Genomic DNA, 16,303 nt, shown 5'->3' on the forward strand with positions numbered 1-16,303 from the left:
AGAAGTGCGACTCTAGTTTGTTCACTGCCCAGCAGCTCTACTCCGTCTGCTTCTCGTTTGTTGGCAACGGCACCTGCGCGGCGAATGAGTGATCTGTCCTGGCACTAATTCATCAGGACGGCCAATTAGTGAGCTCTGACTGAGCAGGAGTTCTGTGAAGGGGCGGGAGGTGGGCACGGGAGGATTTTGTGGAAACAGCTGTTGCACAGACTTATGCTCATGCTGCGTGAGGACTGCATAAGTAGTTTGAGAAGTTTTTACAAACATTTTTGGAAGCATGTTGTGGGATTCTTAGGGTAGAGGACGGAGACTGATGTCAGCATATGTGCTACAAGAGCAGTGAGTGGGGAGACGCCTGCCAACTCTAACCTCCAATGAAGCATAGCCGAGGACAGACGCGTTGGCTGTGTTCTTTAAAGGTCTCAAATCATGCTCATGTTCAGGTTCATACTTGTATTTTGTGTTTCTACTAGAACATGTTTACAGGCTTTGGTGTTCAAAAAACACATTCTTTTTTTCATACTGGCCACGGCTGCTTTACCTGTATTCACCCTGTTTGAAGCACCAAAAAACCCAGTCTGCAGCTCACAGCCAACCCAATTTAATTAGATTTATATTAAGGCAGACTTTGTGACATCAGTAAATATCGTTTTGTTGTCCAAAGAATTATTATAATATCATATCCTGATTTACACCCCTAACATACAGTATACCTCATTATTTGAAACTTTGGATATGTTTAATGTGAACATCTGATATTGTAACATTATAGGTATGTCAGAAAAGAAGCGACAGCACAATAGGTCCCCTTTAACGGTCATGCTTTTTATGAAAAACACTAAAAAAATCAAGAATTTTATTCATGCCATGGGGAGAAAATCCGCTCTCCAAACCCCCGAAAAAGGAAAAAAATATAAGAAGAAAAACAACCTTTCTAACCAACAGCAACTATTAGTGTTTTTGCACTATCATCTGCAATAACTTAAATAGAATTATTGCTTTCAACGCACATTACTCTGCATATTTCTGCATGAAATGAGAGCCAGCCTTGAGACAACTCATGACACATCGTGAGGCTGACGCTGAAACTGTCCAGGCTTTGGCTGCAGCTATACTGCAGAAACATGGAGGTTTCTGTTGCTGCTTATTTGGTGAGAGGTGGTTTGTTTTGCCCAGCAAAAAATAGCCCAGAACTCTCATGGAGAGAAAAAAAAAAAAAAAAGGGAGGACAGGACCTCTGGCTGTTTGGCTTATGGTTTCATACATCTGGTGACTTTAGTGTAGTGCAGAGCCGAGGCTTTGGCGTTTCTCTTCCAGATTAGTGTGCACACTCTAATACAGAGTCATGTAGTAATCTCACCGTTTGACTTGTAAAAGAAATTATTGTCGATAATCCATTCAGGATTCAGGACAGCAATATGAAATCTAAACATGCAAAAGGGAGATTGCAAAAATACCTCATCTGCTGAAAATATTTTCCAGGGAAGACTTAAAAATGCAAGGCAACATAGTTGATTAATGAAGACTACTGGTGTGATTACAATGGTACAACACAAGGGGATGGGAGGGGGAAAAGGCTACACTGAGCTGAATGTATAAACAGGAAGCAGGAGAGGGAGAGGAGGGAGGGAAGAGGAGAAGATTTGGACCTGTGCAGAACCGTTCAAAACACCGGTGATGAATTGGACCAGCTGCTCCGTGGTCTCAATCGGCTCACTGGGCAGGAAGTACTGCTCGTTGGATGTGTTGAGGATGATAACGGATGGCACTGTCACTTCCCTGAGAAAAACAGGAAACAGATTTTTAATCTTCTTGACCTCAGCACCTGGACTGCCATTTTCAAAGTGCATCATTAGATCGGGAGCAAATTGTGGTTTTCTTTAAGAACAAATTGTAACAAAGAACAAAATAGCAAGATAAACAAACCCTTTGTACTTTGGAGCAACCTAACTTTTCCCATGGGCATTATTTCAAAGGGGATTTTTTCCGTCTGAGGAAAAAAGGAGATGCGGCATGGCCTATTTCAGAGTGGCATTTCTTCTATCTTTTATGCATACAGTGTGCAACTCAGGGGCTTTATGGGTCTGTGCCAGTCACATTTAAAGAGACCTTTACAAATTACAGCTGACAAGTGAATCGCAGAGAGTTCAAAAGAAAGAAAGTCTGTATCCACGCCGAGAAAACCTATACAAAGAAGCCCAGCAGTCCAGCGCCAGAGACATAGATGCTGCACGCTCTCCAGCCCACTTATTTCAGCGGAGGAATTACAGAACTCAGCGAGATAACGAACAAGGTCATATAAACAAGGCGATCCCTCTATCGCACGTCTCGCACAGCACCAAACCCAGGCTTAGATAAAGTATCTTAGTGATTAGACACACACATACACACGTACACATACACATACAGTCCATCACGGCACTGCCACCTCACATCCCTGCAGTGTTACTCAACGCGGCAAGAAATTGCACACACGTATCCATCACTGTCCCAATCCACCACCCAGCTGAGACCAGGAATTCAAACACACACACACAAATGTGCTTGTGCGGTAGAGTTGTCAACGCCTCACTACTCTGTCCAGCTGAGAACTGCAATCACATGTACACGCAGACACACATGGAGTGTGTAGTCCATCTGACATCCAGCCTACTCCAACAGATGGCACCCATTTAAAATAAATATGGATTAGCCTATCCACCTCTGTGAGCAGAGACTACCGGGGGTTTGCGGCCCATAATGAGGGGTCATATACTGTACTCTGTAGAATTAGAGCTGGCAGAAAACACACATTTAAGTCATTTCCCTTTCCGCTGCCAAAAACGGCTTCACAGTCTGTATAATTAGGGCTAATTCCTTTTTTCATTATGTATATGTGTTCATGTTTATTTAGATTATTAATAGTTTTACATTTTAATAAATACACTTACTTATTGTTAGACGAGAAATGTAATACAACTCTCATATGTGTGGTTTAAGAATGATTCATTTAAGAAAAAAAAAAGAAGTGCCTAAAGAACAGTTCAACATTTATGGAAAATATGATTATTTGCCTTCTTACAGAGTCATATGACATCACTCTCATGCTATGCATTTACTATGGAGGAGGAATATTAAAATGACATCCTCCTAAAATAACACAAACATGAACACAACTTTTTTTAAAGAGACCTTTTATCTTATATTTATTTCTTCTTGATTTAAAACGTACTATTATTATTAGTATTATTATTTTGTTCTGTCTTTGTTGTTTAATAGGAAAAAGAACACATATGTTTTAATATTCAAATATCTATTTTTGCACATTATGTCCATAAGAGGGCAAACTTGCACAAAGGGAGATATACTGTAGCTACTTGTACAGGTATACTTATTTCAACATAAACATGTATTTTAAAAGAGCTCCATACCAAACATTACAAAATAAAATGTCATATAACATAAAAAAAATCAGGCAGGACATGATGCAGTAAATTGGTCAAAAACAACCAAGTTTCATAGAAATTGGGCCAGTAGTTTTCCTTTAATTTGGCTGATCAACAAACAAACAGAGAAACTGAGGCGAAAACATAAACACCTTAGTGGAGTTCTGTTTTTTTTTTTAAACTTACTCAGTGGGACTCTAGCTCATTATCAGCAGTTCATTAGTATGTCTTCCCCAAGTTTTCTTCTCACTTTCTGTTACCAGAGGCATTTCTTGAGCTTTAATTAATGCACGAGGTCTTAATTAACAAACCTAACTGTAAACTGAGATAATTACTATCACAGTGAGTCCAGGAAAGACACATTTTGGACGCTTGGGGACATACAACCTGGCTGAAATCAATCTGCCCCTTTAAAACAAACAAACAAACTGGTATTTGTCGGGGAAAAAAAATCATTAAAAACTGTAAAATCGTAGAACTTAATTGGAAATCAACTCTATTTGTGTGTGAGCTGAGACTTGCCATTGGCACACTTGGAAATGGCATCCATGATATACAGCGTACCATATATTTATTTGAAGTTTCTCAAAAACCATCTTTAGTCCAAAAAAATGAAATCAATTTCTTTTCACACCCTTTTCAGGCACCTCACGTCTCTTTTTCAAAGCCTAGAACGTATTCCCTATTAGCGGTTAGCTATAATCCCACGTTTAAAAAAGAAAAAGGAAGCCTCGGGGTAGGAGTGGTGCTCATGTTGTATGTGTGTGTATTCATGTGCGTCTATGTTTCTCTGGTGAAAGCAGGGGGAAGCCTTACGCCAGACAGGCCGCTGCCAGAACACAGTAATCGCTGTGATGACAGAACGAGGCATGAAAAGCCATCAGATTTATTTCCATGGCTCTCCCAAGGGAGAGAATTAGTGGACATTGACAGGCCAGGATTTCATTCCTCAAAAGGAGGGCAATTAATCCCTAGCTACAGCGGCCAAAGTCCCGTAAAACCCAGTGAATACATACTGTATCTACTCATACAAATTAAGGAAGGCTAATCACCTCTTTTATACTTAAATATAAACACTTCCTGTCTAATATCAACCACGTACCAGGAGTCTATTGTTTGAACGTCGTCATCTTTCCAATATGACTTCTGCTGTACTACTGACACACTTTTAATTACACAGGACTTTAGAGACCATGTCTTCTATAATCTCATACAAACAATAAGATGCTCAAATTAAAATAACATCCTGCAGCGGCCTATTACGCTCGGAGTTTCTCACACAAACACACGTAATTAGACACTGTACGTTGGTAGATACAAAAACAGACCCACTGACTGCTTCAGCCCTGATGGCCTGTAACACTAGCGAGGTTCTGTCTAATTAAAAGTGTGGGATGTCAGTCGCGGGGGCCTCTCCCGAGCATGACACACTGACAGTCGGCCCCGGTGCAGAAAGCTCCTGCAGTAGGCCTCTCTGCATCATTAACACTGCTCTTTGACCATTAAAAACACATGAACGCTATAGATTTAATCCGTGCATGGCCTTATCCGTAAATTCCTCATATATTCCTCTTCGTATCATGCACTCTTGCAAGCAGATTTGCAAGAGCTTGTGTGCTCTTTTCGCAGGCGTGTGTCTGTCTGAGGGGGGGGGGGGGGGGGGATTTCCAAGTGCACTAAAAAAGAAATGACAGTCTGTCTGTGTAATTGACTTCTCCACAAGAGAGCATCTTTAATGGCAGAGGCTGGCATTACAAGTCAGTCCAGACCTGGATAAGGAGCTGACAGAAGGTAATATGAGGCAGAGTAAGAGGAGGATGACATGATGAGAGAGAGAGAGGTAGGTTGGATTTGGGACACTCACCCCATAATAAGGCTGTTAATGTAGTCATTCCCGTCCATGTGGCCAAACTGGAAGTCTCTGGAAGATGCAAGACAAATCAGTGTCATGAGAAAATTAAACAGTACATCAAACATAACACACAAAAGAACAAAATGAGCATTTTTTTTCTCTTCTCCTGTCTCAGTGGACTGCATAAAACTGGGACGCCAACTTTCCTGCACAGATATGACAAACGCATTGAATGGAATTGCATGTTTTTCACTACGGAAAACTGAGATTTTGTCATTGCAGAAAATAAAATGAGAAAAAAATCTATCCCCACGTCCTGTGCTGTCTCCTGTTTCTCCTCATCTTTTACCACCACAGAAAAGACTCAGGTGATTTATCTAAACGATAAGGCACAAGGAGGAATTCAATTTGTATCTCATTGTGCTGCACTATGTCTGAGCAGAAGGTATTGTGGGTAGACCAGGGAAAGAGGGAAGGGGGGAGTGGGGGTTGGGGGGTGGGCACAAGTCCAGGAAAGCCCGTGACTTCCACTGAATGACTGATTATGGGAGCCGCTACATATATATTATATTCATATTGAATCATGGCTACATCTTGCACGCTTGTCCCCCTGGGTGCTACACAATGAGGCCCGCGCTTACATCAATGACATGATTATGAAGAGACTGAACTATATAACAAATCCACAGGATGCAATCCAAACTCAGTCTGTGTTAGTGGTAATATTGCTGACAATAGTGGGCCAAACTGGGAATAAAGCTCATCAAAAGGTGTGTCTGAATACTCTGAAAGCTGCAGCAGTGAGAGTTCTGGATCACACGTAGCTGGAAGAAAGAACTACATGTATCGAGATTAAGGATCATAATCCCTTTGTTGTTGTGTATAATTTTAATATGTAGAAGTCTGTTTCCCATGTGTGGCCATCTTCCCACTCCCGCTGACACTTCTTGGCTGGACGGCTGAGCAGACCGGCCAAGAGGGGTGAGTAAGACACTCGTGTGTGCATGTGTGAGAGGATTATTTCTGCTAAATACTCTCAGATTTGTCCATAAGAGGCGGATACTTGAGCTGTTCACTTAAATGTTCCCTTTGGAAATGTGTACATGTCTGTGCATTCATTCAACTTGAAGACATTTTAGAACTGAAGGTGATATTGATTGACGCACCCTTATCAACAGGAGGCTTTAAGCTCTCAGAGATAAACATTAAAACACAGGGGCCCTCATTTATGAATCATGCGTGAAAACGGGCGCAGATCTGAATGCAGAATTGGCCGTATGACAGGACCCACGTGTGATTTATGAAACATTCGTATCCGACCAATCTCAGCGTAGGAATGAGCGGGCCTTGATAAATGCGGCGGCTGAATTCGATCGTCTTTAACATGTTACGCCCTTAAATATTCCTGGTTCAGAGGCCTCGCCCACTGAGGTCAAACATGGAGAGGAGAAACGCTGGTACGAAAAGAAACTTTTCCGACACACAGATCGGCATCCTGACATCCAAGATTGACAAAAAGCACGTCCTTATTTTGCTCCATCTTAAGAGTGGAATAAAAGGGGCCCATAAAAACGCTGTATGGAAAAGAATAACGGAGGCAGTCAACCCGAAGCAGCGCTCCACTGTGACCCGTGTGCGCCTGTGCGCACTGTTGGACAGGTGTGCCGTATTCAGCACCCCTGCCGTGAAATGCACCCCCTCGCATTATAGGTGATATTCTGGATCAGAAGGCTGTTGTTTCGACCTATAGGAGTAGCTTATTTACAGGTAACCCAATTAAAAGCACACACTTTTGAACCTATTAATTGCAAGAAAAACTGGGATTATATTTAGGAAACGCCGAGTCAAATACATTCAACTTGCTCAAAAGATCCATTTCATTCATCTGTAATTATGGCTGCAGTATATTTCCACAGAACATACAAAAAGGTGTTGTTTTGCGTTCGCTATTATCCAAGTTTGTGATTTTAAACTCTTTAAAATAGTTTAAAGACTGTAAGTAACCAATGTTCTGACCGTTGTGGGTTAGCTGTATATAAACTACTCCTATAGGTCGAAACAACAGCCTTCTGATCCAGAATATCACCTATAATGCGAGGGGGTGCATTTCACGGCAGGGGTGCTGAATACGGCACAACACCATCGCTATTGCTCTGTAGCGGGGTTTTTAGGTATTCCGTAAGAGGATACCTTTGTCACCTAGAACCATACCAAGATGTTAATCATCTGATACCTTGTTTGATTTAATGCAATTTATCGACGGTAGCCACTAACCGAGGAGATGACTTTGGCTCTGCAGTGCGTCTTGCTGCAGCCACGCGCCAACACATTCGTCCATTAATTCATCTTCAACCGCTTGTCCCTGTCGGGGTCGCGGGGGGCTGGAGCCGAACTGTTTTGATATTTAAAAGAATTGTGTGTGTCCCCCCCTGGCCACCTGGCCACCACGTTTAAAAGCAACAGCTTGGCATCACAAACCACCTGTACATTTATCGAGTAGTAGTTTTGGCGATTGATGAGTGCGTAATCATTCATGGATGGTGCCTTCAGACGCACATGAGTACAATCAATTGCTCCAACCACAATTTTAATTTTTTTTATCCGTTTTAAGAATCCGTTTTGATCTGTTCTTAATATGTGACTGCTCATGCTTAATGACAGCTGAGGTTTGATCATTATTTTCAGACAGATTTTGCTGTGCTGCACCGCAAATCCACAGGCTCAAATGTGCGTACACGATCTCAGACCTGACGTGAGATTTGATCGTAGCTCCCGCTCACGTCCAAATTGATAAATGCCAAAGTTTGCCAGGAAATGGTCGTATGCACGTTTTTCTGCCGTACGTTCGTTTGATAAATGAGGGCCAGGGTGTCTATGCGGACAGGAATTATTGAACAACCAGTCATCATATAAAAAAACCTATGTGGATCTGAACTGGATTTAAATCACAGATTACCCCAGCAACACTCTAGAATATTTTTTGTGATTTAAGCATTTTCAAGTTATTCAGATTGCAAATGGCTCTTTGGCTGCTCAATTTTGCAGGCATTATACAGTGGTGGAGGTGGTTTGTTTGTTGCTTAAAACTGCTGTCTAGAAGCAGTGGGCGGTGAAACAGAACCAAAACGGTTAAGTTGCAGACCACAAAACCAAAACAACGAGCTGAAATCCACTATTTTATACACACCATCTATTGCGTGACTGTCTGTCCAGGAGAGATATCCCTCCTCAGTTGCTTTTCCTGAGGGCTCGTGCATCATTTTTCCCTGTTAAAGATTTTTTGGGAGGCGAGGGAGTCCGATGCAAGGGTATAAGGACAGAGGGTGTCGATATTGGACTGCATAAATAAAAATTGACTTGCTATGAAGCTCTGTAGAGTTGAGGTGAACTGCAGAATTGAGTGATAAGCCAACTACAAATGACAATTTTCACATTATATATTTGATTGATTATTTATATATATAATATTGATTAGAACAGCTTTAAGATGTCCTCAAATAATGCAAATGTTGCTCAACATCTAGATGCCTCTGGGACAATTTATGGACAGAAAGTCTGTGAAGAAGCCATTTGTGACGAGACTTGTCGGTTCTTGTTACACCAACATTCTGTGCACATAAAACTGACACATAAAAGACAATAATGACTGGTGCAGAATTATAGCACAGCACACCCACTACCAGACTTTCCCACAAGTGCAATTTGAGTGCAATTTGAGCACATGTAGGCATGCCCCCCCTCCGCTTACAAATGGTGGGCGAGCTGAACACCCCGACATTTATGACTGCATCAAACAGCATCACAAAGTCAGCCATCACCTAAAATATGATCTGTTGACTCTGTGCGCTTCCGCCGCCCACCTTCGGGGGCGTCACTCCAGCCTGCGACTTGTAATTACAAGTACCATTTAGGTGTGTCAGAACACTGCAGGCAGCTCTGATCCCGATGGGGATTCTCAGAATAAAAAGTCTTCAAAAAAAAAAACAGCAGTACAGTAGCGTGATAGTAGTCCGATTGATGATAGGGATCTGTGTAATTCAATCAGTCCTAATGGGGATGCCTGGAGAGGGAGAAGGAGAATCACTTTGATCGTGGCGGTATGAGATACACCTCTTCAATGAACAGCAGAAATCTATCTGATGAAGCAAGATGGTCAATGATGGGGCGCAGTGAGCAACTTTAACATGCCGTAATGATGAGAACTCTTTTTTTATTAATCGTTTTGAGGAAATCTTCTCTGGCGCCTAGCCGCCCTGCTGAGATGATCAGTGGTAAGGGCCTTCTACAGAACAGCGGCCTTAGAGCACATCTGAATTCATGCCACTTCAGTAAAGCCTGTTTGCTTTAACCTGGGTCCTGCAGCTGAAGGATGACCAACCATCTGTACTCACTAAATCATCCAGCTGCACACCACAGCATTTGTTCCAGGAGCCCTACATTAAACATTTGTGCGCTTGTATCATCTGCTTTCCACCATCTTTCTTTCGCGACCTTTACAGGCCACTGAATAACAATAACACTGTTTTGAAATTAGACATTTTATTTTGTATTCACTGTCTTGTTTAATTGATTCCTCTCCAGTAAAAGAACAGCTTGGAAAAGGCGGTACGTAATAAAAAAACATCCCATTTCCAGTTGTCATTGCATAATTGGAGCGGGAGAAAACAGAAATTTATGCATTAACACAAACCTGAGCTGAGGTTTTTGACTGACAGCTGAAAAGAACACCTATATTTGGCAGCTGACATTTTGCATAATTACCGTTCTACTGAACCCCAACGAAAACAGACGTGCCCTGACAAAGGCATAAACTTGCTTGTGAATAGGCGGGCGGCGCTCCCCGGTGAGAGAACCATCCTAGAATAAATGTATAAATTGGATATTCATCTCTGACCTCATCGCGTGTCCGTGCCTTACCTGTTAAAATGTTCTCTGTATTCCTTCGACACCCTCTGAATCAAGGCCTTCAATCTAAAAGCAAATGAGAAGAGAGTGAAACACCACATGAGTCGGAGTCTAACCTTTTTTTCAGACCGAAGCCTATAATTTGTGGGAAGATCTAAACAATAACACAAAGTCTTATCTTCATTTCAGAGCCGTGCACTTGAGCACAACTATAGTGGTAAGTGTGGGAGTATGTGGGAGTAATTTATATAAAACCATGCTTTTTAATTTCAGTGTTCTTTGTACCTGCCACTTTCCTCTGTGGGGTCCTTCTCATCGATGACTGCTATCGCCACCAATTTGCCTGGAGGTGGAAGGCAGGGATTACAAATCACAATCACACACAAAAAGAGGGTGAGAAGACAATGGCAGGCAGATAAGAGGCTCTGGAGGAGACGAATCACCTCTCAACGCCGGGAGAGAAAGAAAGAGGCACCGAGAGCGCTTTAGTCATTCATCCCTCAAACATTAAGCTAGCTTAGGCTTTCTACTTGGTTGAACAGGAAACAAGTGGTCAGTTTCTGGTTGAACAGCCATGTCGGTGCCATTCAAAACTCCAACCCACGACACGACAAATAGATCTACTTTAAAAAAAAAAAAACTGTTACACAACTTAAAAGGTTTGTTATTCATACTTGTATTGGTTTGAGGCCAGAAACCCTTTGTTGCTTGGATGAGAGTACCAGCCTGCCCCCTGGTGGTCATTGATGGTGGTTATGTGTCAGGGTTGTAAAGGCAAGTGGGCAAGCTCGGTGTCATGAAAAGGAAGAATATTTCCTATGCAGATACAGGCTGTGGTGTAAGATGTAGAAGATGGAGAGTAAGTTAAGTCACAGAAACTTTTTTTAAATGTATAAATGTGTCGGAGGGTCAGTCTTACTGTATATGAGAACACTTGCAGTCTTTCCATGTGCAATATCCACCTCAATATGGCATTCTCAAAATACCTTTGAGCATTGTTCTGTGGCTGTCTTAAAAAAAAGAATGCATGTAACAATAGTTTATGTATGGTTTACTTTTTTCAATACAATACTTCCAACCTGCTGAAATGTGCATAATTAAGTCACTGTAGTGCCTAACTAGAATCTGTTGGTGTAGCTGCCTCGTTCATTCATATATTGTCAGAAAATGTAGATGTATTCTGCGATGTTGCTAAATCACATTGCCTCTGATGGCAAGTTCCCACTGCAAGACATTCAAAGTCGTCGGTTTGCTGCACAGTTTACAGTACAACAACATTTGGCTTATGTGAAACAACGGAATAAAAAGCAATCTCAACAATCTCAGCTTCAAACGGTGCACTTTCTCTCAAGTCACAGTTTATGAGTTGCAATTAAAGGCTTAACATTTTTTTGTTGTTGGCATTTTGGCCTTCATTTAAAGAAATTAACTCAGGAGTACCCCAAGGCTGTGCTTTGAGCCTCCTGCTGTACTCCCTGCTCACACACGACTGTGTTGCCACTTTCAAATCCAACACCATCATCAAGTTTGTTGATGACACAGCTGTGGTGATCACAGACAAGGAAATTATCACCTCAAACACTGAGGAGTTTCTACTCATGTACCTAGAGCGACAGGAACGTCACTGCCTGCTACGGACGCAGCACTCAACAGGACTGCGAGGCCCCGCAAAGAGTGGTTCTTTCGGCTTAACATACAATAGGTGGTGCCCCACGCTGTCTAAAGACATTTACACCAGGTGCTGCAACAATAACGCTAGGTAAATCATTAAAGATCATAACCATCCGGGTTACAGCCTTTTCTTCCTGTTGAGGTTGGGAAGAAGGTACCGGATACACCAGGCCAGCACTGAGAGGCTTAGGAAGAGCTTCTACCCTCAGGCCACTAGGATCCTAAATGAGGTCACTGAGGTAGAACTAAAAATAAAAAGGTACGAGATACAAGGTACCATTCCCAATTTTTGCTGATGGAAAAGCAAAAAAAGAGCGAGTCAAGTCGTACCATGCAGTCAGAAGTTTAATGTTTTTGGTAAAAATTTTGAGAAATGCATGAGGAAAGAAAGAATTTTCTTTAAATTTTGGTGTGGTTATGACAATTTTTAACTGTACATCTGTACAAAAGTGTGGTTTAAGATGATGCTAAAACTCTGCCATGCAGTGTCTCTTTTAAAGGAGTTTGGTTATCAGACATTCTATCCACTGTGCCGCTAAAGAACAAATGTTTGAATGTTCCTGTACTTATCTTTGCCTCTGTCTGGGTTCTGCCCCTGAACAATAACTACATCTAAATTACAGCTTTGTGCTATTCATTGATTTTGGTCACACTGGTATTTAAACATGGGGACATAGATTTGTGTGGGATGAGGCTTTTGGAGCATTAAAATGTCACTTCACCACCCCACAATAAGCCCAAGGGCATGGAACTTGAAACTTGATTGAAAAGCCTTTGGAAACAAGGCTGGATGGTTCTATACTGTTTTCACGAATTGACTTGGAACAGACTGAAGCCACAGACTGTGCCATCTTTAATCAGTTAGTGATTATCCAATTAAAGTTCTTTGGAGACTAGTTTGTGCTCAGAACTAGAAACTGCAAATTTGATATAAATGGGTTAAAAACTGACGTAAGCAGCAACAAATGTAAGCAAAAACCAACCGCTGAGCATCTCTGATCTCAGCAAACTGCACATAAAGAGGTAAAATGCTGTATCTAATATTAGAAAGCAGAGAGCATCAATTTAGTGCAGTTTAAGAGACAGTTTGTGTTTCACTCTTGAGCTTAAATTTCATGTGGGAGAGAAAGTGGTGTACATCTGAGCAAGTAGAGCAACAAAATCGAGTCCTGGCACACAATTAACATGGATATAAATTTACAAGGAACCTTTAACAAGAGAAGCTCTGCTTTTTATTTGGGGATGGGGAGCTAAATATTTGGGATATTAGTGTGAAATGACATTAAAGAGATGAGATGCACTTCAAATTATATGGGCTGGTAATTATCCTTTAATCAAAAATGTTGACTTTTGACTTTGGATCCATAATCAATAGAAAAAAAGGGTAGGAAAATAAAACCTACACAAAATATAATAATTTATATTTCCAAATAATATAAAGCTGAGAAATAATACATGAGTTAATGATAGGATACTTTGTTGACTACTATATAAAGATGTTATTTGGAATAAGTCATGAGTAGATTAAATGCTAATTTGGGAGTGAAGAACAGATGATGGATGACACATTTTATGCATACGCCACCTGTTTCTCCGAGTTCATACAGTGTGAAGCCATCAATCTGAAGGTATCCTTGGAAGCGCTCCTTGTTCACCCACGATGACAAACTAGCATCTTTGTACTCTGCAACACAGACACAGAATCGACATTCAGCACACAAACTGCTTTTGTTAAAAACAAAAGCACAACAGCGATGCCTGGTATTGTGAGATTTACCACCTGTACGCTTTCTCTTAGGAATAAAGAGCGGGACACAAGCTGAGCATTGTGGACAAGAGGTCCGTTAAACATTGGTCAGGAATCGTTACAGCAGGGGGGTTAAGTAGTCGGGGAGGATATTTTTGGTCTGAAACAGCCTAAATGGATTGTGAGTCAGAGCGAGCAGATTGGGAATCAATCCAGAGGTAAACAATGAAACGTATCGAGACATACATGAAAGAACATTTCGTTTTGTCTGGATTGTCACCAACAAGCCTTCATGTACTATTTATCAAATAAGTGGTTGTCAGGGTATCAAAAAAAATAAAAATGTACTACTTCATTCACAATAGATGTTTTATTTCAGGGATGCTGGCTCACCTAACCTCATTTTCACAGCTATTATGCCTTTCTGTCTTTATGGGAGGGAAAAAAAGCACATTTGGTTTGTAAATGATTCTCCACACATACATACATTCATTTTAAGGACACAGTTTTGGCAGATTTTTTACACATTTGCAATGAATGCATAATTCATCAGATGCATTAGGCAAGAAAAAAAAAACAACTAAAACCTGCAACAAAACAAAAAGATAAAGTGCAACACATAAATAAAGTGAAGCAAAATAAAGGATTGCTTCCTGAATGTGAACCACATGTTGTTGCTACCCTAACATCTGGAGGCAACATGCAAACGGCAACCACAGTGTGTCCCTGGAGGGTATAAATAGGGTGAAGTGAAGCTGCTTCAACAACAGTTTTCTCTGGCTGAAAGAGGCTACAGGATGCTCATAATTGATGTCAAATGTAGCTGGGACCTCATTATGACATGTTAATAAGTTATCATGACCTTTCTGCTGCTATTACAGCAACTACAACACCGCCGATGACTTCAACAAGGTTCTGTAGCTGCTCCCCAAACGAGCTGGGTGCACAATACTGAACATGACAACCTTAAACCTGAACACGCTTCTTAACTCCTCGAGGTCTTCGCTTTTACCAGGCTCAAAATTACCTTAATGCAATGCAATCTATTCCACTGCTACTGGTGGGCAAAGGCAGATATGTTCTTAAAGCTGCTGAGTCAGTCATCTGGTAGACATTCCAGAGAGTTCTTTCCACGGATGTTCTGGCTTTATAGACAGCATGCAGCTGCTCGACTACCAGAAGTTACTGAGAGAGCTGAAGGCCCCACGCTGGGATCGAACAGCCCGATGAACCTCTTACACAGACTGAATCTGCTTCACCTTGAAAAACAAATTAGAGCTGCTCTCTTCCTGGGCGCCCACCTCACAATCTCCATGCAGGCCCTACAGGAGCCTGTCAGCCCAGAGTTCACACAGCGGGAGACAAGAGAGAAGAGATGAGGGGCAAGAGGCGGAATAAAAGCAGACAGAGGGTGGAGTGAAGATGATCCAGTGTCAGGGTTTTGAGCACAGGGAGGAGGCAGCTCTGACACGTTTCAAGGATGAAGGTTAATAGCACAGAGGACCTCCAAGACAATGCAAATAGCGCAGAAACAAAACCAGAGGGAGAAACATAGAGGAGAGGGAGAGGGAGGAAGGAAAATATCAAAGAAGATTCCAACAGGGCGAGAAACAGAAGGGAGCCAAGGATGAAAAGATGGATGAAAGAAAGCTCAGCGAAATGACAGCACAACACGTCTTGCACTCTTACTATATAGACAAAAGAAATCCTTAAAGACAAACAATGAAAATGCTTTAGCTAGTTGCCAAAATGGGAACAGTAAGGGATGGGAAGCAGCTCGGTTGTGGAATCAGTTACTTGAAATGGAGGAAAGCAGGCTGGTTGTTTATCCCGTTCTCCAGCTTACTTTAGCATGGGCAGTATGATAGATCAAGGGGTCTGTACAACATTTCATGGCAATCAGCCAAATGTTTGCTGAGGTATTTCACTCAAAACCTCAAATGTCAACCTCATGAAATGGCGCTAGAGGAAAAGTCAGGGGATAGCTTACGTCAGTAAAGTTGTTTTCCGACATGAACTTCGGACATTGTTTAGAGAAAGCAGGTCCGGTCATTGTCCGAAGTTGCCCTGTCTCACATCGATACGGTACGATATGACTTTATTGTCAAAATGAGTCTGAAATTTGTTTTGCATCATAGACGCTCCATTTACAGCATCACAGATAAGACATACAAGAAGAGAAAAGACAAGCATCAAGAAAATGCATACATTCAACATAACATTACAGTATCAGGAGACAACATTTAAAGGCCCCTCAGAGTGCATTTGACATGTAGCACAAGCCAGGAGAATGTCCTTTTAAGACACATGCTCACCTACTGGAAATACTCTGTTTGGTTTAGGCGAAGGGTGGCGTGCAGGAGGTAAGACATGACGCATAAACATCATAAACAACTGAGTCTCCTGCTGTTCTTTGAATTTGTCCGGTGATTTCTGCCTCAACCCTTCCCAACAGAAGTTTCAAATGTTGTCGTCTCTCCAGTTAGACATTTATGTTGTCATCTTCCTGCAAATGGACCTTCGTTTGTATTCTTCTGGTTGACACGTTATTAACGCTCTCACTCGCTCTCTGAATTCTCCGCAAAAGCAAAACTTTTCATCCACACATGGGCTCAATCGCACATTACACAGACTTTTTTACTATTGGGATGGTGGGGTAAAGTCTGTTTACTGTCTGATCCAACCGATTTGAACGTTTGCGTT

At 41.7% G+C, this 16,303-nt stretch overlaps 1 protein-coding gene across 1 annotated transcript in view; it reads right to left on the reverse strand.

Annotated features, from left to right (window-relative positions):
• tmx3b (thioredoxin related transmembrane protein 3b) overlaps positions 1 to 16,303 on the reverse strand; it is a 36,909-nt gene that overhangs the window by 9,211 nt on the left and 11,395 nt on the right. The window contains exons 10-14 of the mRNA XM_083936463.1: positions 13,439 to 13,537; positions 10,468 to 10,525; positions 10,195 to 10,248; positions 5,290 to 5,346; positions 1,650 to 1,779 (exon numbers count right to left, since the gene is read on the reverse strand). Of these exons, the coding sequence (XP_083792589.1) occupies positions 1,650 to 1,779; positions 5,290 to 5,346; positions 10,195 to 10,248; positions 10,468 to 10,525; positions 13,439 to 13,537 (398 nt within the window). The remainder of the gene's footprint in view (positions 1 to 1,649; positions 1,780 to 5,289; positions 5,347 to 10,194; positions 10,249 to 10,467; positions 10,526 to 13,438; positions 13,538 to 16,303) is intronic.

Source organism: Echiichthys vipera (assembly GCF_963691815.1).
Source record: "Echiichthys vipera genome assembly, chromosome: 21".
NCBI lineage: Eukaryota > Metazoa > Chordata > Actinopteri > Perciformes > Trachinidae > Echiichthys > Echiichthys vipera.